Source organism: Emys orbicularis, chromosome 11 (genome assembly GCF_028017835.1).
Source record: "Emys orbicularis isolate rEmyOrb1 chromosome 11, rEmyOrb1.hap1, whole genome shotgun sequence".
Taxonomy (NCBI): domain Eukaryota; kingdom Metazoa; phylum Chordata; order Testudines; family Emydidae; genus Emys; species Emys orbicularis.
In genome coordinates, this window is record NC_088693.1 from 2444483 (window position 1) to 2472277 (window position 27795).

Consider the following 27795-nt stretch of genomic DNA (forward strand, 5'->3'; position numbering starts at 1 on the left):
TGGGGCTGAGCAGCTGGGATTCCAGGGGGCCCCTCACCCCAGGGTGCTGGGGGGCTCGCACTGGACACCCCCCTGCAGAGAGGGGCAGGGGCGCAGGAGGTGGGACCCATGGGGGGGGGGGGGCTGGGGAGCCGCTAAAAGTTGCCCCGGTTGTGAGGAGTTCGGGGTCTGGGGCAAGGAGGGAGGAGCGGGGCGGGGGGAGCCTTGAAACAGCTCAGGGAGCGTCTAGCAAGAGCAGCTCCCGGCCCGGGGCGAAGAGGAGACACCAGGGGCCGCGAGGGAAGCGCACGGAGCGGGAGCGGGACCGGGAGCTGCCAGGGCCCGGCCCGGGGATGGGGCAGGGAGAGAGCAGCCGCCCCCACGAAGGCCCCGCAAACTGCGCCCTGCGTCGCTTATTGCGCGGGGCAGGAATCGGCGCAGCGATCGGCGCCCCTCCCCCTTTTGTACCGACCCCGGCCTTTGCAAACCACACACACCCCCTCCCACCATGCAGGGCCCCGGGCCCTGCGCGGCCTCCTCCGGCGGGGGGCAGCAATGGAGGCCCGAGGCAAGGGGCCGAGTGCAAATTTCCTTTCCCTTCCCAAGCGCGCAAGGCGCAGGACAAGCCGCCTGCTATAGAGCGAGCCCGTTGGCTCAAGCGAGCTCAGGGCCGCAGGGGGAGGCGAGCCCCGCGCCCTGCCTTTAGGAGCCCAGGCTCTAGGGACTGGGTAGCGGGGGGGAGGGCGGGGTTCCCCCCCTCCCCTGCCAGGCTGGGGGGCAGATTTGCCACGTGCTCATCTTGCCAAGCAGGCCTTCCCTGGGGGAGCCCCCGGGAGCTGCCCCTGGCCTTAGGGCACCGCAGGGCCATGCTGGGGCAGTCACACCCTCCCGCCTGCGGTTACACCAGCCTCGTAATTGACTCTGGCCCGTGGCCCTGCAGCCGCTGTTCTGAATGACACACCCCCCCGAGCCCTATTCGTCGCTCACCGAACCACTTGCCTCACTAGTGGCAGGGAGTTCCCTGGGCTAATGACACCCTGGGCCATTTCCTGGTCTCTGTTCTGAACCGCCTGGCTTGTTCGCGTGACCTCGGGTAACCGTTGGGCTCGAAGGTCCCAGCAGGGAACCCCAGCAGCTGGGCCTTTCCTCTTCTCCTTTCTGCAGCAGGAGCAGACCAGACCCAGCTTCTTCCATGGCCCAGCTGGTCTCAGCAATTTTCTCATCGGATCGGGCTGGAGGGGACCTCAAGAAGTCACCAAGTCCAGCCCGTGGTGCGGAGGCAGGACCTAGACCATCCCTGACAGGGGTTTGTCCAGCCTGGTCTGAAAACCCTCCAGCGTCGGAGATTCCACAACTTCCCTGGGAAGCCATTCCGGAGCTGCACCACCCTGAGAGTTTGTCCTAATATCCAGCCTAAATCGCCCTGGTTAGATTAAACCCATTACTGCTGCTCCTGCCTTCGGGGGATGTGGAGAACCACTGATCACACTCTTTAGAACAGCCCTTCGCGGATTTGAAGACTTATCAGGCCCCCCTTCAGTCTACTTTCCCTAACTCTGAACATGCTCAGATGTTTTAACTTTTCCTCAGAGGTCCTAGCCTGACCTTCCCCCCCAGGGCACATCAAGGAAGAAACTGACAAATTAAAAGATCGCCTTAAAGAAACAATTTTTTGTACTTTGCAGAACTAAAGGATTAATTGTGATGATTGAATGTTTGTGTTAAGAACATAGGAACAGCAGACTGGGTCAGACCAAAGGTCCATCTAGCGCAGTGTCCTGTCTGCCGACAGTGGCCAATGCCAGGTGCCCCAGAGGGAATGAACAGAACAGGGAATCATCAAGTGATCCGTCCCATCGCCCATGGCACTTCCAGCCCTGTGGTTCTAGACACTACAATGATACACCCAGGGTTCAAAAAGTATTTCCGTTTGCATCATCCAACTCTGTTATTTCTATGACCACAGCAGTGAGAGGCAGCTACCGAGCTCTGGGCCCCATGGTGTGCAAGGTGCCCTGCAGAAGTCTGCCTGGTGATTTACTTTTTGCATTGCACTCCGTGGGGCTGGTCGGGAAGTGGGGGTGGGAAATTCTGAGCCAAAATATTTCAGCCAGGAAGTGAAATGTTTAGACAGCGAAATGTTGCTGCAGTGGCGCATGGGAGTTGTAGTTCAGGTGCTAATCCTCCCATTCTCTTCTCTAGGCTGCGCTCCTTGGTTGGACTACATCTCCCATGCTGGGAATGCTGCAGTGTGGCCAAGACGGCTCCCCACAGAGAGGACAAGAGACCTACTACTGGAGGCAGCTGCAGGAGATCTCCTCTAGCTCACAGGCCAGAGGCTGGTGGTCTGGGAGCTGAAGAACCAGGTGTATGGAATTGCCTAGCAGCTCTGGCCGCAACACCTGGAGTCACTCTCTTCTGCTGGGTGACGTTCAGCTACCATGGCTCAGCTAGGAAGCAGCAGCTGAGGCCAGAAGCTGGTGACTGGGAATCAGGACTCCTGGGGTCTAGTCCCTGCTCTGCCACTCATTTGTTCACTCTGTAACTTGCAGCTGGGGCCTTCCCTTAGTCAGTGGTGCTGTCAGTTCCCACCAGCCACATAGTCACACACACACAAAGTCATTAGGATATTTGAGGGCTCACTGGTGGGGCCTGCCAGTTCTCTGCAAGCGGAGGAGTTAGCTCCTGGATAAATGCTGTTTGCTGGGGCTCCTCTCTTCACCAGCACAGTCTGTCCTGCCTTGATCACGCTCTCTGGGCTGGAATGATTTTCTAAGGTGTAGCTGCTGCCTACGTTATACCCAAGCTAGCAAAGAAAATGCAAAGCTGCCAAGGCAGGACAAATGCAAGGGCTGGAGAATTACACCAAGGTTTTAAATGAAGTAATTTAAACAAAGTAATTACCTGGGGCTGGCAGATCCCAGGTGATCTGAAACTGGGCAAAGGCCCAGCAAATGGGCTGTGGGAAATACACTGGGCAGGGCTGGAGGGCACCTGCTGGGCCTTTCCCTGCTGCTCCCTGCCAGGTTATTAGCACTCCAGGGCCCCAGGGGAGGGCTCTGTTCTCAGCACTAATTGGAAGAGGAGCATCTCTGGGGGCTGCTAATTCACTTAGGCCTGAGTGCCAAGTGCTGGGCTGGGGACTGAGGCGATTTTGCTGGCTCCCAGATGCAGCTGTTAGCAATTAACGGTGCTGGGGGGGCAGCCGCCGGCTCCGGAAAGCTGCGCATGGCTCCAGAGGCCGGCTCGTGGGGAGCCGTGGGCCTTGGGGGAGTGCTGAGCAAAGAAGGGGAATGCCAAGCCCTGTTTAACCCTCTCCCTGCTGCTTGCAGGGAGCCCATTCTCCAGCCTCCTGCCACAGGTTCCTTGCCAGCCCAGGGGAGCTGGCTTAGCCATTGCACCTGCTCCCATCACTCACCACGGGACAGGTGGTGCCCCCTGATTCAGTCATTCTAAAGGCACAGCAGCCCCTGGACTATCCCAGAGACCCTGGGCATCTGCTCAGGATCCCTGCCCTGCCTCCAGCTCCACCCTGGGTGGGACCTCCCAGCTCACCCCGCTCCCCTTCCACAGCCAGCCTGGAGAGCTGCTGCTTCCCGGGGTACCCTCAGGGAGACAAATCCACAGGTCTGGACTCCCCAGTCAGAGCCCGCCCCTCCATAGGACACACCTGACTGCAATGCATGCTGGGACCTGTAGTCCCCTTGGGCCTCACCTCTTGATCTGCTCCAAAGGAGACCGAACTCTAGGGTTCCTGCCCTGTTGCCCATGGAGCTCCCTGATCAGGCAGAGTCACCGGTCGACTAAGCCCTTGGGGCCAACGGTTTGGTTAACCCCTCTGTTGCCGCACTTGAGGGACCCTCAGAGTTGCTCTGGGCAAGACCCCTGCATGCTCCCTGGATGGGCGCAGCTGTAGGAGGAGACCGGTGCTCCCACGTGCCAGGCTTACTCCCCTCAATGGAAAGTCTCTTGTTGGTTTCGCTCCGGATTCAGGCTACGGCTGCATTCCAGAGCTCCACGAACTCAGCGATCTGAAGAGACGGGGGCTGAAAGCAGGTTGGGGTTGGGCCCTTGTTTGGGTCTCTGAAGAGGGCTGGCAGGTTTGGGACTGGAGCCAGCTCTAGGTCAGCCAATGGCTTTTAACAGGAGATGCTCAAGTGTTGCCCGTCCTGTGGCTGAGCAGGGAGCGGGCGACGGTCTGACATCACAAGAGCAGGAGAGTGGAGCCATGGAAAGGGGATTTTTTAGCCAGGTGAGGTTTGTTTGCTACGGTGAACCCTGGTTAACTCCAATGCCTGACACACACTTGGGACAAAGGTGACCACCTTTGGTAAAGATTCCACACCCCGCTGTCAGGCGCACTACGCCGCTCCGAGCCGTCCTGCAAAACCAGACGTGATGCTCCTGGTATTTCTAAGGGAAAAACCGAGCAGACCCCTTCACCCCGCTCTCTTTTTTAACCCTTTCAGGGCCCCTTCATGCGGCACGAAACAGCAAAACCAGGAACAAATGCAACTTAAACAAAACCGTGCAGTCCCTAGCAGGCCACTGTGACCCAGCAGTTTAGCGAGAAGAGAGCTGGATTCCTTTGGGCCTGGGAGTCCAGCTGGAGGGGGTGGCCCCGTGCGCCAAACAGCAGGGATGAAATTCCTAGATTCACAGCCCTGCAGCCCCTACCCAGCCTTCCTCCGTTGCAAGCAGATACGCTGAGCTCCATGCACTCTCCAGGGAGGGGACCTGTCGGGGGCAAGACCCTGACACCCCTGTCTGTTCTGCCTGGCCAGTCAACCCAGGGCATTTGCCAAAGTCCCCTCTGCTGCTGATTAGCATTGCTGCACTATGCCTGTTGTCCTCCACCCCAGAGGTGGCTGCATCCCAGGATGCCCTGGGACGTGCTTTGGGATAGGAAGTGATGGGCATGCGGAAAACGTTCCTATTCTGGGCAATGACCTTTGGCCGCCACTGAAGGGTGACAATGGACTCTTGCAGGGAGGCTCAGACTGAGGCCCAGGCTGGCCGGTGGGGCCAGCTCGGCTCCAGGGGTGGCTCGTTTCTGCTCCCTCCGGGGGCACCAGCCAATGACCAGACCCTCCTGTAGGGAACCCTTGAAATCAAGTTTATTCACAGAGCGGCACTTTCCCGGGGAGGTGCCTGGCTGGCAGGGTCTGCAACTTGAACTCCTTCTCCATGAATCTTCTTCTGGGATACTGCAGCTTTTACTCCAGTCACAGCTCCGGCCCCTCCCAGCCCATTCCCCCTCCCAGCCAGCAAGGGCTATTCACAGTGGGATCCCCCGAGGGCTCAGTTACCTCCACAATCAGTGTGAACTTAGGGTCATTATTTCACATGTAGGATCTGGACCTTAAACAAGAGCTGCAGATCGGGATTGAGGGGCACCGGCAGCACTCCGGGGGGACCAGGACTAGAATAGCAGGGGGCTGTGGGTCAGGATTGGGGAGCACCAGCAGAGCTGTGGTGGCAGGGGGTGTGTGTGTGTGTGTGAGATCACAGGTGCCCGCGAAGGTGCTAATTGCTCAGTGCCGTCCCCCCACGCCCTGAGCTTGCTGAGAAGGGGAGATGCCCTGGGATGCTGCATGTCCGTCAGTCCATGGGGGGAGTGGGGAGCCCAGCCCTGAACCCCGGCCCTGCCGGTAGCGGTGACTGCGTGGCGATGGCTTCCTTCCCTGCTGGGATGGCGACAAACCCAGAGGCAGCCCAGTCCTGTGGCGCGAGTGCCCAGCGGGCAGGGCACGACGCGTCAGCGGGGCCCTGCCCCGCCTGGGGGGTCGGTGGAGGGGAGCCCGTAGGAAAACTGGCTGTGGCGTCCGCAGGCCAGGAAGTCGGCTCCGTGTGCAATGCAGCACACCCAGATCTACGGGGGGCGAGAGGGAAACCAGCTGAGCTGCTGATTGGGACAGAACGCTGGGTTTGGGGGCGGATGGAGCAGCCTGGGGGTGTTGGAGCAAAGGGGGGAGATGACCTAGTGACCCCCACTCACTCTCTGCCCCAGAGTCCAGCCTGCGCGGTGGGATCAGAGCCCCTGACCTGAGCCACGCTCCAGAGACCGACCAGAGCCTGGTACCAAGCCCACCACTGACTGGGGCCTGGGGGCTGGATAATGTGGCAGCTGGTTCTGACTTGCCCCAGGCTAGGGTCTGCCCGTCTCTGACCAGCCCTTGTCCCAGCTCTGTAGGCAGCAGGTGCCCCTGAAAACCAGTGGGTGCGGGCAGGGGCTGCCCAATCTTGCTCTGATCACTGGAGCGGCTCTGTGAGGGGTCCCCCTGTTGTTCCCCTATCTGACCAGTAGGGGGTCCCCTTTGGAGTCAGGCACTGGGGGGTCGCTGGGGAGGGACATGAGGTGCACGGCTTGGCAGAGAACTCCCAGGTCCTGAGCCCCCGAAGTGCTCACAATCCCCCCCCACCAAGTACTCCCTCCCAGCCCAGGACCGGATCCCCCAGCCCTAGAGCACAGGCCCCGCCCCCAGCCGCCCTACCAGGTAGGCGGTGAAGGCCACGTAGCCAGCCAGCACGAAGGCCAGGGGGATGTAGTAGGCAATGCTGCCCAGCGTAGGGATGTAGATCACCACGAAGTAGAGGTTAATGGCGCAGATCAGCCCGGTGATGAGGATCATCAGCACCTTCCCGACACTGCGGAGACCAGAGCACCCGTGAGCCCGGCCTGGCCCCCTCCCGACAGCTGCCTGGTGGGGGTCCAGCCTCTCTGACTCTGCATGGGCTGGCCCCGCTCCACCCTGCCTCCTGTCCCGTGCAGGGGGGTGCACCAGTGCGGGAGGGTCTGATGCACGGCTGAGCCTGCCTGTGTGGGGCCGTGCGCCAGGGCGTAGCTCCCGTGCCCTGTGCTGCCAGCCCGGCTCTTGCAGGCCCAAGGGGGCCCGGCGAGCACATGGCAAGCACGGCCTGCCCACCTGCACCCACCTGTGACCCTCCCCCCAACCCAGCCACGCGATTGGCTGAAGGATGCCCCGCCCCCAGGTCCTGACAACCCCCAAAGTTCCGGGGTTCTGCTGCTTGTTAATTTCAGCATTTGGGGGGATCTGGACGCCAGGCGCCCTGGGGAGGCTGCCTGCGCCCCCAGCCATTGGCCCGGCGGAGAGGTGGGACCCCCAGGCCCGGGCAGATACTCACATGCCATTGGTGAACTCCTGCATGAGTGGCCGCATGCTGGTGAAAGTGAGAACTGGGAGGACGGCAAAGGGGAGCTGCAAGGCAGAGGGGCAGGGTGAGAGGGGAGGGGACCCTGCTCCCAGGTACCTGCCCCCACCCCCCACTACCCCCTTGCCCCGAATCAGCTGCGCCCAAGGTCCAGGCCCGGCTCTCACCAGGATGCTCTGCAGCACGTTGAGCAGGTCGTTCATCCCCGTCAGGTCGCTGACGTCCTTGAAGGCGGCGATGAAGACGGTGGGGAGGATGGCGAAGGAGCGGGTGAAGAGCACGCGGGCAAAGCGGGACCAGCGCAGCTGCAGGAACCCCTGGGGAGGGACAAAGGGGGGGACGCCCCGTCAGTGGGTGAGAACGATGCCGGGGGCCTGACGCTGCAGGGTCACTGGGGGGAGAGGCCCCTGGAGCCGGATCTGCCCCTGCAATGGCTGGACTGGCAACGTCCAGAGATCAAAAAACAGGAGATTGGCTCCAAAACTCACAACATTTTTCAAAGCGATTCTACTGCGTTTTTCCGGGCAGGGTCTTGATGTTTGGACTCCGCCCCCCAGGGCGTGGGCGTGGGCCAATCTCCTGCCTGCGCTGGAGACAGCGATTTTTGGTCCCAGCTGCAGGAGCTCTGACTCCCACCTCTGCCCAGCCATTAATCCTGTCCCCCATCAGTTCTCTCCCCACCCAACCCCCATCAATTCAGCCCCCCCAGGTCAGCCCCTCAGCCCCCATCGCCACCACCACCTCAGTTCAGCCCCCGCTACCCGATCGCCCACCACCACCCTCAGGTCACCCTCCCAGCACTCACTCCAGTGCTCAGAACCCACCATCCATACAGCCCCCCCGGGGCACGATTAATTCTCGAGAGTCTGCAATGGGAGCGGAGGACACGCCCCGCCCTGTGGGGTCGGGCCGTCCAGCCCTGGAACGTCCTGTGCTGAATAGACACCCCCCCGCCCCCCTTTGACCCTCCAGCCCCAGGAGCTCAGCGAAAAATAGTTTCCTTTCCCAAGTTTCCTTTCCCCCTGGTGGGGAGGGACGGCGCTGCCACATGGAGCAAAGCTGGGCTTCAAACACACGTGAACTAGGCTCCTCACCCACCCCCAGGGGTCACCCCGCCCAGGGAACGCGGGTTAAAGCGCCCGGTCGCCGGCCACGTCCACACTGGGTTAGCGAACACGTGAGCCGACCCGTGTTTCAGAGCATCCCCTCGTAGTCTGGGGATGGGACGGCCAACGTGAACAAGGGTCTTGCTCGGGGAAAGCAAGGCCTGGCCCAGCAAGGGGGGGAGGAAACACTATGAAATGCAGAAGGAGCTGCGGGTCGGGAGTGAGGGGCACCGGCAGAGTTAGTGGGGGGAGCCCAGGGGGCTGTGGATTGGGATTATGAGGCACTGACAGAGTTGGGGCGGGGGGAGCCCAGGGCTGGGCTAGCGGGGAGGGGCTGCGGGATTGAAGGGCGCCAGCCGAGCTGTACACAAGGGGCCGTTATTCACGTGGTTCTGTCCTCTCCCCGGCTCTAACTCTTCGTCTCCTCCTCCCTCAGAGCGTCCGAGTCATTCACAAGTTTTAGGAAAAACAAACCGAACTCGGCTGTTAAATGTTTCCATTATTGGGAAAAGCGCGGGGCCAGGTCCCTGATGCCCCGACACCAACCCCCACTGGCCCAGTGCAGCGGCTGGGCCAGCCGACGTGTCTAGAGAGCCAGGAAGCCTGGTTCTCTGAGCTGCTAGGACAGGGAGAAATAGCTGCGTGCAGGGCTGGACGCGCAAACCTTTGCTTGGGTTAGGTCTGTGCAGTCCCCCCAGCCAGCCCTAGATGTCACCGCGCCGCTGGGCAGTACATTAGTCAATGAGTCTCAGGTAGGTTCAGCTCCCCTTGTGCAAAGATTACAACCTAGCGACAAGCTCCAGACACAGAGACCGCTTGAGTGGCTGCTGAAATGCAGCTGCCTCGGGGGTGGAGCGCAGCAGCAGCGCGCAACAAGTCAGCCCGACAGGTTTGAAGAAGGGAGGTAACGGGTTGATGTCTCGAAGTGAAAGCGCAGTGGGAGTTTTAGGGAGGCAACCTGAGTTCTGCAGACTGGAATTTGCAGAAAGTTCCTGGGAATTGCAAGAGATCAGGGTCTTCCTTTCACCCTGCCTTTGCGCCTTAGTATTCCCGCCAGCCTACAGACACTTGCATCTGCTTGTCCTGGGGAAGGGGCTGAGGAGAAATGGAGCGAACTCCCGATAACCCCCCTGTGGTTTTTCCCCTGTGGAGCCGTCCCAGGCGCCCAGGCACCAAGCCGAGGAGTGTGGTATAAATGCCTAGATTAGGGGGAGAGAGACAGACCCCACTTCCAGCAAGCGCTTCCAATCTGCTTCCTTTAGGGGACAGAGAGCGGGCAGGCATGGGGGCATTTACTCTAGCTCCACCCATGACCCCAAACTCCCAGCGTTCTGGTAAGAGGATCAGCAGTGAAATAGTTAAATGGTGCGGCTGTTGGTGTCATTAGACTCCAGAGTCAACGCCCCATTGGGGAGAATGGGGCAGTTCACACCTGGCTCAGTGACGTGGTTGGAAGCAGGCTCTCTGCAGACTCAGGCAGGCAGCAGGATCACAGCTGGAAGTTTCTCTTTGCAGCAATAAGGGCCTCCGGGGAAGCGCTGGCTCCGCCCCCAGCCGGTACCAACCCAGCCCAGCCCCCATCTCTCACCTCCATGACAAACTGCCCAGCGTAGGTCCCGGTCATGGTGGAACTCTGCCCCGCTGCCAGAATCCCGATGGCCCAGATATAGAGAGCAACGGAGCCGAAGTAACAGCCCAGAATGACTCCCTGAAGGGGGACAGAGCAGAGCCTGTGTTAGCAGGGCCCAAGGAGGGACCCCAAGTCCTCCCTTGTGGGGTAGGGCCAGGATCTGCTCCCGGCCTCTCCCACGCCAGGCTGGCAGGTCGGGGCAGTGGGAGGCTGCTCAGCAGTAACCCCTCGGTCCGGCTCTCAGAGATGGCAGCGATGGGCGGGGCAGGGTACGAGGGGCAGGGGAAATAGAACGGACCCCAATGGCTCCAGCAGGGACCCGGGAGAGGATTGTGGGCACCTGAAGGCTGAGGCCGGTGCAGGGGGCGCTGCCAGAAAAAGAGCCTGCCCTGGGAGGCCAGGATGGGCAAACCCTCCCCCTCTCCCATGGGGCTAAGCCGCTGAGCCCCACGCGTCCCCATCCCGGCAGCCCAGCCCCAGCTCCCGGGGGGGAGGGCAGGGGGGTGTCTGTGCCCCCGACTCACCCCTTGGTAGATGTCCACGGAGACCGTCTCGTTGTTCCTGGGGAAGATGGGGGCGTACTGGCTGACGCTGCTGTTGGCGCAAACGTTGTACTGAAACACAGGGGGCGCGGGGCCCACCCGTCAGGAGGCTGCCTGGCAAATGACCTCACTGGGGTGGGGGCAGGAGGGCACTGGCAGGGGACAGGAGCAGGCCGGCCCTACAGCGGGCTGAGCAATCAGCGGACCACGCCTCCCCGCATCCAACGCTGCCCGGGGCCGAGCGGGCGACGGGGGACCAGCCGCGCCTGCAAGAGCCTATCAGATCCCGGGGGCTGGTGGCCCCAATCGCTGCTGGGTGGGTGTGCTCCCTGCTGCCCTCTAGTGCCCACCATGAGTCAGATGTGGCTGGAGGTCAGGGGAGCTGCCCTGTTGGCTCCTGGGGGTAGAGGCCTGGCTTTTTAGCGCGGAAGGTTGAGAGTTCTAGTCCCCAAGGGAGCTGGTGCTGGTAGTCGCTAGGGGCTCTGGTGGGGCAGTAAGATTTAAACTCAGCTGAGGATGATCACACAGCCTCTCGCACCCCTGCTGGTGGTGGTGGGGGGGGTGTACGGCTCAGGTGCTGCCCCCCGCTGGAGCTGCTGGGAAGTGCAGGCACGCCGGCGGCTCATCAGAGAGGGTGGTGGGACGCGGGGCCTGGTGTAGGGGAGAAGGCCCGCCCCTGCCCCCTGGTGGCGGGTACTCACCACGTCCTGGTTGGTGCGGTGGTAGAAGGCCTGGCCGAAGACGGCCATGACGAAGAGGTTGATGAGGAAGGAGACGAAGAGGGCGATGCAGGACTCGATCAGGAAGTACTTGTTGGCCTCGCTCACCTCCTGCCTCTGGGAGCGCGTCACTTCGCGGGTCTGGGCGGGGGCACACAGCGGGGGGCACCGTCACGCAGCTGGCTAGGCCAGGGCGGGGGGGACAGGGCTACTGGCTGTCTGGGGAGCCCTGAGCCCGTGGCGGGAATGGCATGCTCAGATGGTTCATGGGGCTATCATGGGGCAGGGGGTGGGGTGCAGCCTGGGGCTTGATGCCCCGCCCAGCTGGGCGGAGGAGCCAAGCATCTGTTTCCTGTTCCCAGGGTGCTGCCCTGGGTCCCACCCACGCTCCCACATACTGAGTATCCACCCCCTGGCTTCGCTCTCCGGTCGGTAGCATCCCCACCCCAGCTGGAGCAGGGGCTGGGAGTGCAACATCGCCCCCGCTGGCAGGTCAAGGTATTGCACGCATGGCCTCCTAATGCCGCTGATGGCTGACTCCACATGCCTGCGTCTGTAACTTTCACTCCATGCATCTGAAGAAGTGAGGTTTTTTACCCCTGAAAGCTTATGCCCAAATATCTGTTAGTCTTTAAGGTGCCACCGGACTCCTTGTTGTTTTTGTGACTCCATCATGCGCACACCGGGCCCCCTGTGGGTTACAGAAGTGCCCCCCAGGATGAAGAGGGAAGGCAGCTGATTGGCGCCCACGGCAGGGTCGGGCGCCCACTCCGAGCCCTCACCTTGACCAGGGAGGAGTGGAGGTAGATGTTGTGCGGCATGATGATGGCGCCCACGATGCCCACGGCCTGCAGCAGCTCCTCCCGCCCGCAGCCGCGGCAGTAGGGGAAGAATATGCCCTTCAGCACCTCCGTCTGGGCAGGCCGTACCACCACGTACTGGGGACAGAGGAGGGGAGAGCGAGTGAGGAGAAGCATGGCTCTGGCTCCACGGCCCACTCTGCCCTTGTTGGCAGTGCTAACGCCGGCCTGCCAGGCAAAGCGGCAGTGAGCGAGCAGTCTCCCTCCCCAGCTCCATGACACAGGAGTCCTCACCGGACCGGACGAGGTCACGGCAGCTCCATCACAGCGCACGGCCACACGAATCCCCACCCCAATCCATGGGGGGCAAAGACACGCCCCAGCCAGGACGCAGGGCCGACACCCCGAAGCCCACGGTCTCTAACGATTGCAAGCAGCTGCAAGGCGGCACCTCCCAGGGAAAAGCATCTGCTGCCACTTCGTCCTCCCTGGAGGGGAGTCTGCCATCCAAATACTGACCAGGCATCCCCCGGCTTAGCTTGTGGGACAAACAGGGACCCCAGTCAAAGGAAGGGTTTGCAGCTGATGCACCCTTGTAAAAAGACCTAACTCCCACATAGCTGCTGTGCTTGGCAGCAGGCCTCTGGAGGTGGCACAAGGGCTGCCCGGGCGAGGGGAAAGACGCGCCTGTCTGCTCTCCCCCCGAACGCCTCCCAGAGCAGCAGCGCCGCCCCTCCTGGCTCCAGCCGTGCCCAGTGCACTGAGATTTCCCTTTGGCCAGACGGGTCTGTAAGTGGCCCCTCCATAACGCGGGCAGCTCGGATCCCCACCTCTGCCCGCTCGCTGAGCACAAGTGCAAGGAACTTAACCGGGTGTAAGAGGGAGCTCGAGAGATCTGTGAGCGGGATTAGCTGATGGGGTTGCCCGTGATAGGAGGGGACTGGACTCAGTGACCCAGTCGGATGTTCCTGTTCTCCCTCGGTCACTGGGGACCTCTGTGGAGTCTCAGCCTGTGATCACGGCCCGAGGTAGTTCTGTGGTGTGAACTCTGGGCCGTTCCTCCCCTGCTCACACGCAAGGGCTGGGCAAAGCAGCCAGGAAATGTCTCTTTACCTCGTAGCCAAAGGTCACTGCCATGATAGTGATCAGGAGACCGAAAAAGGCTTCCAGCTTCCGGAGACCTGGAGGGGAAATGGAGAACATGGGAGCTGCACGCTGCAGCCATGCTCAGACAGGCAGCTCAGAGCCAGCCACTGGGACCAGGCGGCACGTTTGGCTTGGGGACAATCTCATAGACTCGGAGAGTCAAAGGCTGGAAGGGACCATCGTGATCATCTTGTCTGACCTGCACCTCGCAGGCCACCGAACCTCGCCCACCCACCCCTGGAACAGACCCCGAGCTCTGGCTGAGTCACTGAGGCCTCAGAGCATGGTCCAAAGACTTCAAGTGACAGAGAATTCACCCTTGGCTCTAGTTCAAACCAGCGAGTGACCCGCGCCCCACGCTGCAGGGGAAGGCGACCCCCCCCCCCCCCCCAGGGTCTCTGCCAATCTGATCTGGGGGGAAAATTCCTTCCCAACCCCAAATCTGGTGATTGGTTAGACCCTGAGCATGTGGGCAAGACCCAGCAGCCAGACCCCCTGGGAAAGAATTCCCTGGAGTGACTCAGGGCTCCCCATCCAGTGTCCCATCCCCGGCAGTTGGGGATATTTGCTGGTAGCAGTCGAAGATCGGCTACATGCCATTGTCGGCAGTCTCACCATACCAGCCCCTCCCTACACTTATCACACTCATTCTTGAAGCCAGTTCAGGGTTTTGCCCCCAGTGCTCCCCTTGGGAGGCCGTTCCAGAACTTGGAACAAACCTTCCTCCAATTTCAAGCCAAAGCTTGTTGATGGCCAGTTTATATCCACGTGTTCTTGTGTCCACATTGGCACTTAACTTAAATAATTCCTCTCCCTCCCTGGTATTTATCCCTCTGATGTATTTATAGAGAGCAGTCACCTCTCCCCTCAGCCTGCGTTTGGTCAGGCTAAACAAGCCGAGCTCTGAGTCTCCTCTCAGAAAGCAGGTTTTCCATTCCTCCGATCACCCTAACAGCCCTACTCTGCACCTTTTCCAGTTTGAATTCATCCTTCTTAAACACAGGAGCTCAGAACTGCACAGGGTATTCCAGATGAGTCTCACCAGTGCCTCGTGTAATGGTCCTAACACTTCCCTGTCTCCTGGAAATACCTCGCCTGATACAGCCGACGACCGCATGAGCCTTTTTCACGGCCGCGTCACGTTGGCAGCTCACAGTCATCCTGTGATTGACCAATACACCCAGGTCTCTCTCTGCCTCTGTCACTTCCACCTGATCCTGGCCATACCTCCCGACTTTGTGTCATCCGCAAATTTGATTAGCCCAGTCCCACTTTTTGGGCCAAGGTCATTAATTAAAATCAGATTGGTCCCAAGGCTGTCCTCTAGTAACCTCCCTCCAGCCCGTCAGTTCCCCTTGCAGCATGATCCATCATAGCCTGTGTGATGCAGACCTGTGGTTCCCAACATGGGCCACGCTGTGTCAGACCCACCCCTCTCCCGCCCCCTCGCTCCCTCCCTGCCGGCAGCCCCCACGGTGCAGATCTCACCAGGCCACCTGTGACTCCCTCCCGCCCCGCTGGGAGGTTGCCGCCCTCTGACTTGGGTCCTGGCTGGGTGGACGCCACGGAGGAGCGAAGCCGCACCACAGGGAGCGTGGCGGGGAGCTGGGCGTTGGGTTAAGTGTTGCGGCCAGGGCTGGGCTACGAAGAGCAGCAAGCCGCACTGGGAAAGGGAGCAGGAAACTGACTAGAAACAGAGCGTGAAACCGACCAGCCTGGGAAAAACCTCCTTGTTCTGCAGCTTCCTAACCTAACCCCTCCATGTAAACCGGGCAGGTGGCACCGGCAGCTCCCCCCCCCCCCCCGAACTTACCGTATTTATCCAGGAAGAGGAAGAAGAGGGTGTCGATGATGGTGATGAGGACTCCGCCCCACAGGGGGATGCTGCGGGGGGAAATCACAGGGGTTACTGCTATGACGAAGCCGGGGGAGGCTCACTCCTGACGCCGTCTTGTGCTGGACAGGCAGCCCCCTTGCTAGAGGAAGGCGAGGGGAGGGGTCGTCTCTGCTTGTGAAAGGCTCAGCTGAGCGACTCTGTCTCCGGCGCACAAGCCTTCAGGGAACGCGACGCGCTGGGGTGCAGCCAAGCCCTGGAGCTCTGGCTCTAAGAGCAGGCTGCAGAGGGACTCTGGATTCGTAGAGCCTCAGGCCAGAAGGGGCGTTGTGACCACCTAGTCTGACCCGGTAGGCCACAGGACTTTCCTGAATTCACTCCTGGTGGAGCTAGAGTGGATCTTTAGAAGCACATCCCATCCTGCGTCAAACATTGCCAGCGATGGAGCCCAGCTGGCTCGGGACTTTGGTAACAGGGCTACACAGCTTTGGAGGGGTCTGGCTTGAATGCAGCCTGGTTTGACAGCGACTAAAATCTGTCTCTGGGTCCCGCTTCTAAACCCACAGGAAGTGTCAGGAGAAGGCCCAGGACTGCCTGAGCCTAGAGCTGGTGTCCCCAAGTGTAGGCACGGGGCTGAGGAAAACAGGCAGACCCCAGCTCTGAGATCTCTAGCTAATCCTGCCTAGCTTCAAACCAGCTGGTCCTGCATTTGGTCGCTGGGGTTAGGAATCAGCGCCGCTAACGCAAGGATCCGGCATGCTAGAGGGATTGTGTAACACGCTAGCTTGGTTTGTACCTGGGATGTCACCCACAGACAGGATAAGGGACTCACTACTGCTGCAAGCTCAGGGTGCGCTCTTTTAGTTCAGCTGGCAGACTGGGGGCTGAAGGTCCCGGGTTCTAGGCCCGGCTCCCCTAGCACACAGGAGTTGTGGCTGCAGCATGGGGGCTTGTTACCGTCCAGCTGAGAGGAGGCTGAAAGCGATGGCCGTCCCGATCACCTCCTGCATGTCGGAACCAATGATGGCGATCTCGATCGTGATCCAGAGCAGCACGCGCGGTACCTGCAGCAAACAGGGCCAGCGCCACAGTCAGGAACTGGCTGACGGCCTCGCATTGCCAGGGACCTCAGAGCATTCTATCAAGCCTCACAACACCCATGTGACCATGTTATAGATTGGGAAACTGAGGCACAGAGACATACCCAGTGCCATGCACAGAGCTGGGAATAGAACCCAGGAGTCCTGGCTCCCAGTTCTAACAACACAGTGCCCCCTCCGAGCTGACAATAGACCCAGAGGTCCCCAGTCCCAGTCTCCCCTACTAGACCCCTGCCCAGAGCTGTGAACAGAACCCAGGAGTCCTGATTGCAAGTCTGCTGCTCTAACCACAAGCCCACAGTTCTCCTTGCATTTGCCTGCTCCTTTGCTACAAGTAGGGATAGTAGGAGGGGTGGGTCAGGTCTGATTTTCTGGGGGGTTGGGGATCATTAGAGTCGCCGGTGCGACCTCATGATAAAGCCCCTCTCCTCTGGGGTATAATATATGGTTGGATTCCTCACCCCCGATTGCAGAGAGCTCTGACGGGCGAACAGCCTCCCGCTTCCTAAAGGGCTTGTCCGCTCCTGCTGTTCACTGGAGCTACCTGGGAGCGTAGCGAGGTAACCATCTACTCCACTTGACAGTAACCCCATACTCTGCTCAGCTCCCCCCACCAGGAAGAACCTGGCGCGGCCTTGCTCTGCGTCTCAGTGTCCCAGGGCCGTTTGCCCAGGGTTAATTAGGAGTCTCTCTAGCCACGTATCTTATGGGCTCAGTGTGACCTTAACGTTTGTATAATTCTCCAGGGAATGATCCCCACGTTCACTGAATGGGCTGCGGGTCAGGCCCGAGGGGCATCGCAGAGCTGTGGGGTGGGAGCAGAACTGGGCTAGCAGGGGGCTGCGGGTCGGGAGTGAGGGGCATCGCAGAGCTGTGGGCGGGGGAGCAGAACTGGGCTAGCAGGGGGCTGCGGGTCAGGCCCGAGGGGCATCGCAGAGCTGTGGGGGGGAGCAGAACTGGGCTAGCAGGGGGCTGCGGGTCGGGCCTGAGGGGCATCGCAGAGCTGTGGGGTGGGAGCAGAACTGGGCTAGCAGGGGGCTGCGGGTCGGGAGTGAGGGGCATCGCAGAGCTGTGGGCGGGGGAGCAGAACTGGGCTAGCAGGGGGCTGCGGGTCGGGAGTGAGGGGCATCGCAGAGCTGTGGGGGGGAGCAGAACTGGGCTAGCAGGGGGCTGCGGGTCGGGCCGAGGGGCATCACCAGAGCCCACACTGTGAGTGTGCGTTTGTAAAGCACCGTCCTGCACTGTAGCTGGTTCTGTCCAGTACCGCCAGCCCCCCCCGCCCCCACTTTCCAGTGACCCCAAATCCACCCAAGGGTTCAAAACCCCAAAGCAGGCATTTGATGCTGCAAAGCAGGGCACGAATCTGAGCTGTGGGGCAGGTGACCGAGGCCAGAGGAATCCAGACAAACGGCTGTGGAACTCCTGTCTCGCCAGCCAACGTGCCCATGCCAACGTGAGCAGCCCGTGGGCGCCACCCGCAGCCCAGCCCGTGCTCGCTGCTCTCCGGACCCCAGTGGCCAAAGCTCCCCTAGATCCGCCCCGGCAAGGTGAGGCTCCCAGCTGCGACCCGTGGTGCCCACACGGCGGCTCACCACTCACCTTTGGGTAGTACTGGTAGCAGACCTCGCCCAGGTCCAGTCCCGTGACAACACCCAGCCTGATCGCCAGCCGCTGGCACAACAGCCCCAGGATGGTGGCCCAGAGCAGCACCCACAGCAACTAGAGCAATAAAGGGACAGGCTGTTGGGGGTCAGACCGGGCACGTCCAGAGCCTCTGAGCAGGGGCTCCAGGAGCCAGCCCAGCCCAGCCCATGGAGCTAGCAGGAGACAGAAGCTACAGACCCAGCAAAGCGCTGGCTGAGTCACCTAAACACACCAGCCCTGGTCCTGTCCCCAGGGGAGTCAGTGGTAAAACTCCCATTGACTTCACTGGGGCAGGTTGAATGACTCTGGGTCGGCGAGGGGTAGCCTAGCGCAGGGGTTCTCCACCAGGGGTCCAGGGCCCCCTGGGGGCCTCGAGCAGGTTTCCAGGGGACCTCCAAGCAGGGCCAGCATTAGACTCGGCTGGGGGCCCAGGGCATGGGGCTGAAGCCGAAGCCTGAGCAATGTAGCTTGGTGGGGACCCCTGTAGCGTGGGGCCCCAGGTAACTGCCCTGCTTGTACCCCCTAACGCCAGCCCTGGCTTGTATATGCAGAAAACCAATTATTGGGGCACAGGTGGGCTATGGGGTTTTTATAGCATGTTGGCCTCAGAAAGAAAAAGGTTGAAACCCCCTGGCCTAGGGGTCTGGGAAGGTCCCAGACAAGACTTTGAACCAACCACAGTAGAGCCAGACCCCAAGGAATCCACGCCAGAGCCAGCGTGAGCGGAGATGGGGGTCTGGGGCCGGGGCCTCAGTTGCGTGGGGCGGCTGGGTGTGCTGCATACACCTGCTAGCTCGTTACCTTAATGATCAGTGCTTGCTGGGGGGTTATTATGGTAGAGCCTGAAAACCCCAGACCTGGGATCATGGCCCCGTAGTGCAAGGCGCTGTACAGACCTGTCCCAAAGCGCTGACAGTCTAAGTGACGGTGGGATGGATGGGCTGGACAGATGGACGGATGATGGCCAGCGCCACCTAAGTTCTAATTGTTCTTCATCCTCAGTGTGGTGTTTAGGGTGGGAGAGAAGGACCCAGCTACTAGCAATGGGGTGAAGTGGCCAAAGGGACCGTTGTGACTGGCTGGAGAATCTCCCCCGGGGTGGTTTGAGTGGCACGCACCCCACCCTGTGCTGCTCCAGGTCATGCACCATCTATCGGGCCCCATCCTGGCTTTAGTGGGCACAGGTGGCGCTGGCGAACGCGCCCTCGTCCCCCGCTCACCTTGAACCCAGCGACGGCCCCGCACTGCAGGTCCGACTCGATGTTCCCCGGGTCCAGAAAGGCAATGCTCATGAGGAATCCGGGGCCGGTGAAAGCCCACAGCTTCCGGAAGCTGAAGCCGGGCTGTGAAGGGAAAGTTGCACCGGCGGTTAGGGCAGAGGTCTGAGCCCCCTGGGCTGGATTCCCGGCTGCTCGGCGTAGGGGACGTGCGGCTCCGAAGCATCCGGCAGGATCAATCCCGCTATGTGGCAGGGGTGGGATGAGCCGGCATGTGCCACGCTGGGCGCCGGGCACTTTAACAGCCCAGGCTGGGGTGGCGCGGCTGGGGAGGGGCAGGCGTGGAGTTATGGGCTACGCAGGCATGTTGAGTGACACCTGAGGGCAGCATCCTGCCACATCCCCCACCCTACCCGAGGTGCCAGCAGCTGATTAAAGGAAGCTGGCTATAACGGCAGAGGCTAGAGACGGCAGCACCACACCCGGGGCTTTGGCCAAGGGAATCAGTCCCAGAGCGGTCCCCGTATAGCCCGCGGCTGGAGCTGGCCTGTCCCACGCCCGGTATCAGACAGGGTCTATTCCCAATGCACCATCATACGCCCATCCGTGTAGCCGCAAATCTAACTCGGCTGGCAGGGCCTTCTGCTTTCGGGACTGGCGATCGGGGGTTCAAGCCCCACTGCCGCTCGGTGGTGTCCGTGAGGAGGTCTGTGTTACAGCCGCTCGGCTGCCGTGGCATAGACCCTTCCTACGGTGCCAGAGGCGGCTTTGTCCGTTGCTGTAGCAAATCCTCCCCCTCCAGAAGCAGCAGCTCGGCTGACGGATGAATTCTTCCATTGCCCGAGCCGTGCCCGCAAGGGGGGTTAGGTCGAGCTAACTACGTCACACAGGCCTGTGCGTGGCCCCCATGTGGCACATCCACCCCCGCTTGCTTTTCCCTGACCCATGAGTTCCTTCCATCCCTTCTCGTGCGGGAAGAGGCTGCCCCCTCACCCCGTCTGCCAGTTCCTCTTTCTTAACCCTGGCTGAGGTCAGCATCTCTCTGCTCTCGTGTCTCTCACTTTCTCTGATTTACGAAATGGTGCAGGCCGGAGGATCTCCAGCCCCGACCAGAGGGTGGGGATTGGACCAGCCTGGCCGTGTCCAGGCCATCAGCACTAGGGTCTACAGGCAAAGGCAGCCCCTACTCCTGGCACCAAGGGGAGATCGGCGCCCTGGACACATACCCCCGCCTGGGGGAAGGGGTGGAGTGGGGGCGGGAAGAGGCACAGTGAGGGCAGGGCCTTGGGGGAAGGGGCAGAGTGAGGGTGCGGTCTGGGGGAGGGGGCGGAGCGGGGGCAGGAAGAGATGCAGTGAGGGTGGGGCTGTGGGGGAGGGGGTAGAGCGGGGGCAGGAAGAGATGCAGTGAGGGTGGAGCCGTGGGGAAGGGGCGGAGCGGGGGCAGGAAGAGGTGCAGTGAGGGTGGGGCTGTGGGGGAGGGGGCGGAGCAGAGGCAGGAAGAGATGGAGTGAGGGTGGGGCCTTGGGGAAGAGGGCGGAGCGGGGAGGAAAGGGGCGGAGCGAGAGCAGGAAGAGGTGCAGTGAGGGCGGGGTACGCTATGGGGAGGGGGTGGAGCAGGGGCGGGAAGAGGTGCAGTGAGAGGGGGCCGTGGGGTGGGGGCAAAGCGGGGGCAGGAAGCGATGCAGTGAGGGGGGGATGTGGGGGAGGGGTGGAGCGGGGGCAGGAAGAGATGCAGTGAGGGGGGCTGTGGGGGAGGGGGCAGAGCGGTGGCAGAAAGAGATGCAGTGAGGGCGGGGTACACTATGGGGAGGGGGTGGAGCAGGGGCGGGAAGAGGTGCAGTGAGAGGGGGCTGTGGGGTGGGGGCAAAGCAGGGGCAGGAAGAGATGCAGTGAGGGGGGGATGTGGGGGAGGGGTGGAGTGGGGGCAGGAAGAGATGCAGTGAGGGGGGCTGTGGGGGAGGGGGCAGAAAGAGATGCAGTGAGGGGGGACTGTGGGGGAGGGGGTGGAGCGGGGGCAGGAAGAGATGCAGTGAGAGGGGCCTGTGGGGGAGGGGGTGGAGCGGTGGCAGGATGAAGTGCAGTGATGGGGGACTGTGGGGGAGGGGGCGGAGCGGGGGCAGGAAGAGGTGCAGTGATGGGGGACTGTGGGGGAGGGGGCGGAGCGGGGGCAGGAAGAGATGGAGTGAGGGGGGCTGTGGGGGAGGTGGTGGAGCGGGGGCAGGAAGAGATGCAGTGAGGGTGGGGTCTTGGGGAAGAGGGCAGAGCAGGGAAGGAAAGGGGCGGAGTGGGGGCAGGAAGAGGTGCAGTGAGGGCGGGGTACGCTATGGGGAGGGGGGGAGCGGGGACGGGAAGAGGTGCAGTGAGGGGGGGCTGTGGGGGAGGGGGTGGAGCGGGGGCGGGAAGAGGTGCAGTGAGGGGGGGCCGTGGGGCAGGGGCAGAGCGGGGGCAGGAAGAGATGCAGTGAGGGCGGGGCCGTGGGGCGGGGGCAGAGTGGGGGCAGGAAGAGATGCAGTGAGGGTGGGACTGTGGGGAGGGGGCAGAGAGGGGGGGCAGGAAGAGGTGCAGTGAGGGTGGGGCTGTGGGGGAGGGGGCAGAGAGGGGGGGCAGGAAGAGGTGCAGTGAGGGTGGAGCCGTGGGGAAGGGGCGGAGCGGGGGCAGGAAGAGGTGCAGTGAGGGTGGGGCTGTGGGGGAGGGGGCAGAGCGGGGGCAGGAAGAGGTGCAGTGAGGGTGGGGCCGTGGGGAAGGGGCGGAGCAGGGGCAGGAAGACATGCAGTGAGGGTGGGACTGTGGGGAGGGGGCAGAGCGGGGGCAGGAAGAGGTGCAGTGAGGGTGGAGCCGTGGGGAAGGGGCGGAGCGGGGGCAGGAAGAGGTGCAGTGAGGGTGGGGCCGTGGGGAAGGGGCGGAGCAGGGGCAGGAAGACATGCAGTGAGGGTGGGACTGTGGGGAGGGGGCAGAGCGGGGGCAGGAAGAGGTGCAGTGAGGGTGGGGCTGTGGGGAAGGGGCGGAGCAGGGGCAGGAAGACATGCAGTGAGGGTGGGGCTGTGGGGGAGGGGTCAGAGTGGGGGCAGGAAGAGGTGCAGTGAGGGTGGGGCTGTGAGGGAGGGGGCGGAGCGGGGGCAGGAAGAGATGCAGTGAGGGGGGGCTGAGAGGGAGGGGGCGAAGCGGGGGCAGGAAGAGGTGCAGTGAGGGTGGAGCCGTGGGGAAGGGGCGGAGCGGGGGCAGGAAGAGATGCAGGGAGGGGGGGCTGTGGGGGAGGGGGCAGAGCGGGGGCAGGAAGAGATGCAGGGAGGGGGGGCTGTGGGGGAGGGGGCAGAGCGGGGGCAGGGCCTCGGGGTGAAGCGGGGGTGGGGTTGTACCCACCCAGAAAGAAGAAAGGCAGCTCCTGTGAGGAGGCTGGTTAATTCCCCCTGGGATTTGGAAGCTAGCCACTAGGACCCTCATCCCTCAGCTCATGTCACCCAGGACAGCAGCACCTGGTGATGGGTGCAGTGCCAGGACCTGGGGAGAACTCTGGGTCACCCACCACCACCCTGGCCTGGCCGGGAGCCAGCCCACCTCCAGGCCCTGCCCCATGAGCTCCCCCCAGAGAGGGGCCAAGCCAGCAAACCCAGCACCTAACCCCCATTTGCTTTGCAGGGGCTGCAGGGGTCCCCATCCACGTGCTGCAGCTGAGCCCTGCTCCAGTCCCTGGCTGGGGTTTGTCAAGGTGACGGGCAAAGGGATAACACTGGGACAGGCCCATTTATGAGGGATGAAAACGGCTCGAAGGGATTTTTTTACAATGTTTTTTTTCTGCTTATTTTTTTAAGCACAGACAATCCCAGGCATGTCAGCTCTTGTCTTCCCTGCGGTTTGATGGGAAGTTCTCTGGAAACCCAGAGAGATGCACCGGGAGGCCTTACCTGAAAGGTTGGGCTGTTAAATCTTTCACCCCGACAGCCTTTCTCCCAGCTACCCTCCAGGCATTTGAGTTCAAGGGGCGGTAACACAACAGAGCACTAAACAGTCTGAACAAGAGTCACTTCCCCCCGGCCCCCAGCTAAGCGGGTTTCACTTCTGCACGGCAGGCGATGTCCCAGCCCACGCCAGGCTCCCAGGAAACGCAGTCGAGACACGAGGCCGGCATTTGTAATGTCAAGAAATCCCTTCCTTTTAAACCCCCAAACGAGAGCCAGCCCTGCCCCAGTTCTCAGCACGGCAGGTCACCATCACAGCGCAGCCTCTCATGGGTGTGTCAGCGAAAACACTGCGCTGGGCTGTTATAGAATCATAGAATCATAGAATATCAGGGTTGGAAGGGACCTCAAGAGGTCATCTAGTCCAACCCCCTGCTCAAAGCAGGACCAATTCCCAACTAAATCATCCCAGCCAGGGCTTTGTCAAGCCGGGCCTTAAAAACCTCCAAGGAAGGAGACTCCACCACCTCCCTAGGTAACGCATTCCAGTGCTTCACCACCCTCCTAGTGAAATAGTGTTTCCTAATATCCAACCTGGACCTCCCCCACTGCAACTTGAGACCATTGCTCCTTGTTCTGTCATCTGCCACCACTGAGAACAGCCGAGCTCCATCCTCTTTAGAACCCCCTTTCAGGTAGTTGAAAGCAGCTATCAAATCCCCCCTCATTCTTCTCTTCTGGAGACTAAACAATCCCAGTTCCCTCAGCCTCTCCTCATAAGTCATGTGCTCCAGACCCCTAATCATTTTTGTTGCCCTCCGCTGGACTCTTTCCAATTTTTCCACATCCTTCTTGTAGTGTGGGGCCCAAAATTGGACACAGTATTCCAGATGAGGCCTCACCAATGTCGAATAAAGGGGAACGATCACGTTCCTCGATCTGCTGGCAATGCCCCTACTTATACAGCCCAAAATGCCGTTAGCCTTCTTGGCAACAAGAGCACACTGTTGACTCATATCCAGCTTCTCGTCCACTGTGACCCCTCCAATGTTCTCACCAGCAACCGGCTTGGAAGGACCAGAGTGAAACGTCTTCCATTTCGCCTTTCTGGTGTTGGAGAACAGCACTGCGGGCTCGGCTCAGACGGGAATCACAGGCCAATATGCTGCCCTGAGATCCCCTGTGCCCGGAACCCCCCACTGCAGAGGAGCTTTGGGGTCCGTGGATGTCAGTGGGGACCAGCAGAGGGACCGAGGAAAAGCCAGCGAGGGGAGGCAGTGTGTTCTAGTGGGGAATGCTCCAATGCAGGCAGCAGGAGACCTGGGGTCTAGTCCTGCTTTTCACTTGCTGGGTGACCTTGGGCCGGTCGCCGCAGAGCACCGTGCCTCAGTTTCCCCATCTGTAAAGTGAGGATAATGCCACTCGCCACCCAGCTTTGAGAAGTAAAAAAACGCTATTGACGAAGTGCAGATGATTATTATTAGTGACCAGGGCGGCTCTAGGTCACTGTTATAGAGCTCAGCAGTTCCACAAGGAGCTGTCCACACAGAGCTCTCAAAACACTGCAGCAAGGAAAGCCAACGGCATGATCCCCTGTGTACAGTAGGGGAAACTGAGGCACGGAGGGGGGGGGCTGTGACTGGCCCACAATAAAATAGAACCCAGGTGTCCTGACGACCAGCCTGGTGCCCAATGGACTGGCCTATCCTGCCTCCCCACTTCAAGTGCCTGGTCTGCTTGTGGCAGTGGGGAGATCAGGCCTCCCTGCCGAGACACTGGTGGGACCTACCCCTCCCACATCCGGGATGGCGATCTTCTCATCCAGGTACGTCTGATCCTGGCGCGGTGGCAATTCTGGGGCTCCCATTGTGCGGTAGTTCTGGCCCTTCTGAGTCCGCCGCTGGGACCTCCTGCTGCCTGGGGAAGCCAAAGCAAAGGAGAATCAACAAACATGTACATTTCGCTCTAGCATCCTCGTGGGAAGGCATAACCTCCCCCCCGCTCCCACCCTGAAATATTGGAGGGTGCCTCCAGAAATCTCTCACCTGATATGCACAACTGCACTCACCCCGCAGCTGTGGCTCGGCTCCTCTGCTGTGGGGCTGGGCCCCGCTCCCTGCGCCAGGCGTTGCGACCTGGTGCATGGGGTCACAGTGCCCAGGGGGGGGCATAATGTGACCTCGCATGCTGGATCACAACGCCACTCACTTTGGGGTCCTTCTCAAATAGGGAGCCAGGGGCAAACTGCTCCTTTCACCCCCCACTCTGAGCAGCCCTGTCCCCCCCCATGGCGCCCCAGCCAATGGGATGCAAACGCACTGGGGGTAACGTGCATATGGCTGCAGGCACCACTGGGTCCCCCTACCTGTGTCTTGCGCCTCAACTTCCAGCAGCTTCCCGGGGGTGCCAGGGCAAGGAAAAATCAGTACACCGCTATTCAGTCACCTTGGTAACCAATAAACGTTTCCTGATCTCCAGCCGCAGAAGGCTGGTGGCAGGTTCCAAACAGGTAGAGCTACTGTGGCTGATTCACTCTGGTGTCGGCTCATGTGGGGCCCACTAGCATCAACGCGGGGGTACAGCAGGGGTTGGGGCCTCTCTCTGTGCCAGAGGGAACTGGGGGCTTGCATCAGGGGGGCTCCTACAGGGAACCTCCGAGGAACAAGCCATAAGGCTAGAGTTAGTCCCCGTTACAGTGTGTGTGCCTGGTTTGGAGCAGGGTTACTCCCTGTTAGGGTTTACCTATCCCCGGGGCTGGCAGGGAACGAATAGGGCTGAGAACCCGCCCCTGTCTATTCCTCCCTCTTGCCCCCCTCCCCACCCAGCTACCCCTTCTCCCACCCCTCCTCTGACTAGCAGCCCTATGGGGACCCCAACAATGCAGAAGGGAGAGGAGCTGCCTGGCTCTGGGTTTCTCTTTAAAGGAGCAGAGAGATTCTCGGGGCTACACGGAGTTTGTTAAAACTGGCTTTAAAAGGACCGAATCCATTAATCCCAGAGGAAGGGCCCATCCGCGCCGCGTAGGACTTGGGGAATTGTTATTGTTTATATTCCCAGATCATTAAAAGGCCCCAGCCAGGCTCGCAGGCCCACTGTGCTAGGCGCTGTACATGCACATGGCAAGAGACAGTCCCAGCTGAAGAGCTCACAGTAAGAGATAAGACAAAGGAAGGACCATTACCCCCATTTTAGAGATGGGGAATGGGGGCTCGAACTATTACGTGATTTGGCTGCCGTTACACATATACAGAGGGGCTCAGTAGAATTTTCTTTACAAGGATCTGCAAAGTTCTGGCTTTTCCCCCGTTGCATTCCCATGGGAGTGGGATCCCCTTCTCCCCACCATCGGACTGGGCCTCTTGCCGGGAAGTGGTGGTTATCTGGCAGCCCCCAATGAGCTATAAAGTGCCACCCAGCACTTTGGGGATACCAGGACAGCATCTGGGCACCGCATTTCAAGAAAGATGTGGAGAAATTGGAAAGGGTCCAGAGAAGAGCAACAAGAATGATTAAAGGTCTTGAGAACATGACCTATGAAGGAAGGCTGAAAGAATTGGGTTTGTTTAGTTTGGAAAAGAGAAGACTGAGAGGGGACATGATAGCAGTTTTCAGGTATTTAAAAGGGTGTCATAAGGAGGAGGGAGAAAACTTGTTCACCTTAGCCTCTAAGGATAGAACAAGAAGCAATGGGCTTAAACTGCAGCAAGGGAGGTCTAGGTTGGACGTTAGGAAAAAGTTCCTAACTGTCAGGGTGGTTAAACACTGGAATAAATTGCCTAGGGAGGTTGTGGAATCTCCATCTCTGGAGATATTTAAGAGTAGGTTAGATAAATGTCTATCAGGGATGGTCCAGACAGTATTTGGTCCTGCCATGCGGGCAGGGGACTGGACTCGATGACCTCTCGAGGTCCCTTCCAGCCCTAGAGTCTATGAATCTGGGAGCAGTGAGAGTGGGGAAGGGACGGATCAGAGCGGTGGGCAGCAAACGGCATGTTAGAGCCACCAGCAGCTGGGCTGGTTTGATTTCCTTCGGGTTTCGTACTAGTTCTGGGTGGGGAGTTGCTGGATCCTGGAAAGACTGGCACAGACTTCAGCGGGGTTTGGTCCAGCCCCACAGTTCACAGAGGCCAAAGGAGGCGAGGGGGTAGGAAGCAGGGCATGGGGGGCAGCTGGAGAGGCTGAGGTGAAGAGCTAGGGAGGGGATGGGTGCAAACAGCTGCTCAGCAGGGGGGAAGAAACATCACTGGTGTTTCCCTCAGAAGGGAAACTGAAGAGAGAAGTCGGTGGCATGCGCTGCCCGCACTGTCTGCATGCCTATCTCTGCAGCTGCCACCGAGCGGGGAGGAGGGATTGAAGGGGAACCAAGACCAGGGCGCCGGGGCCCCCGGGCCGGTTGGCAGCCCGCTGGTCATGCCCGCAAAGGCTGCTCTTGGGGGGCTTCCATTCACCCCCACGTCCCATCGCGCTTCACCCAGGGCTGGTCCCTGAGCCCCCTGCCTCTGGACACCACGTCTCCTGGCTGCCAGGGGGCTCCTAGCCGGTGCCAGGGGAGGCAGAGAGCCTCTTCCCGAACACGGCCCAAGGGTGGGAGTCCGGCACCCAAACCCGGGGCACAGACTGTAGAGAAGGCCCCTGCCCTGGCCCCGTGGGGATGGACTGCAGGAGTCCCGGCTGGGCTGGCGGCTGTCGGGAGACGGGGAGCAGCAGAGGAGCGCAGCGCCCAGCCTGGAGCGTGGAGAGCCGGGGGAAAAGGGGACCCCGGGGCACCCTCCCACCCGGGGCCGTCTCCTGTCCAGCCTCGAGGCTGCGCCCAGGGGCCCCAGCGGGGATGGGGGGGCCCGGAGCTGTCCGGCAGGGAGAACGGACGGGGGGGGGGGTCACCTGGCTCCGGGGGCGCCATGTGGGCTGGGGTGCGACGGTCCCGATCCGGGGAAAGGAGGGAGGGGCCCGGCCCGGCGCCGCGGAGCCTCCCCGGGGAAAGCAGCCCGGCGCGCCTGGCCGGCCGGAGG

At 61.1% G+C, this 27795-nt stretch overlaps 1 protein-coding gene across 1 annotated transcript; it reads right to left on the minus strand.

The window, feature by feature from the left end:
- Positions 1-5737: 5737 nt before the first annotated feature.
- SLC11A1 (solute carrier family 11 member 1) lies at positions 5738-27686 on the minus strand. Its single transcript, XM_065413374.1, has 15 exons — positions 27668-27686; positions 24576-24703; positions 18894-19016; positions 17629-17748; positions 15887-15993; positions 14909-14979; positions 13063-13130; positions 11932-12087; positions 11132-11290; positions 10413-10502; positions 9847-9966; positions 7320-7469; positions 7126-7199; positions 6474-6627; positions 5738-5851 (listed from the first exon to the last, which is right to left on the minus strand). Exons 1-15 carry the CDS (start codon positions 27684-27686, stop codon positions 5738-5740), a joined length of 1653 nt encoding a protein of 550 aa, XP_065269446.1.
- Positions 27687-27795: the final 109 nt, after the last annotated feature.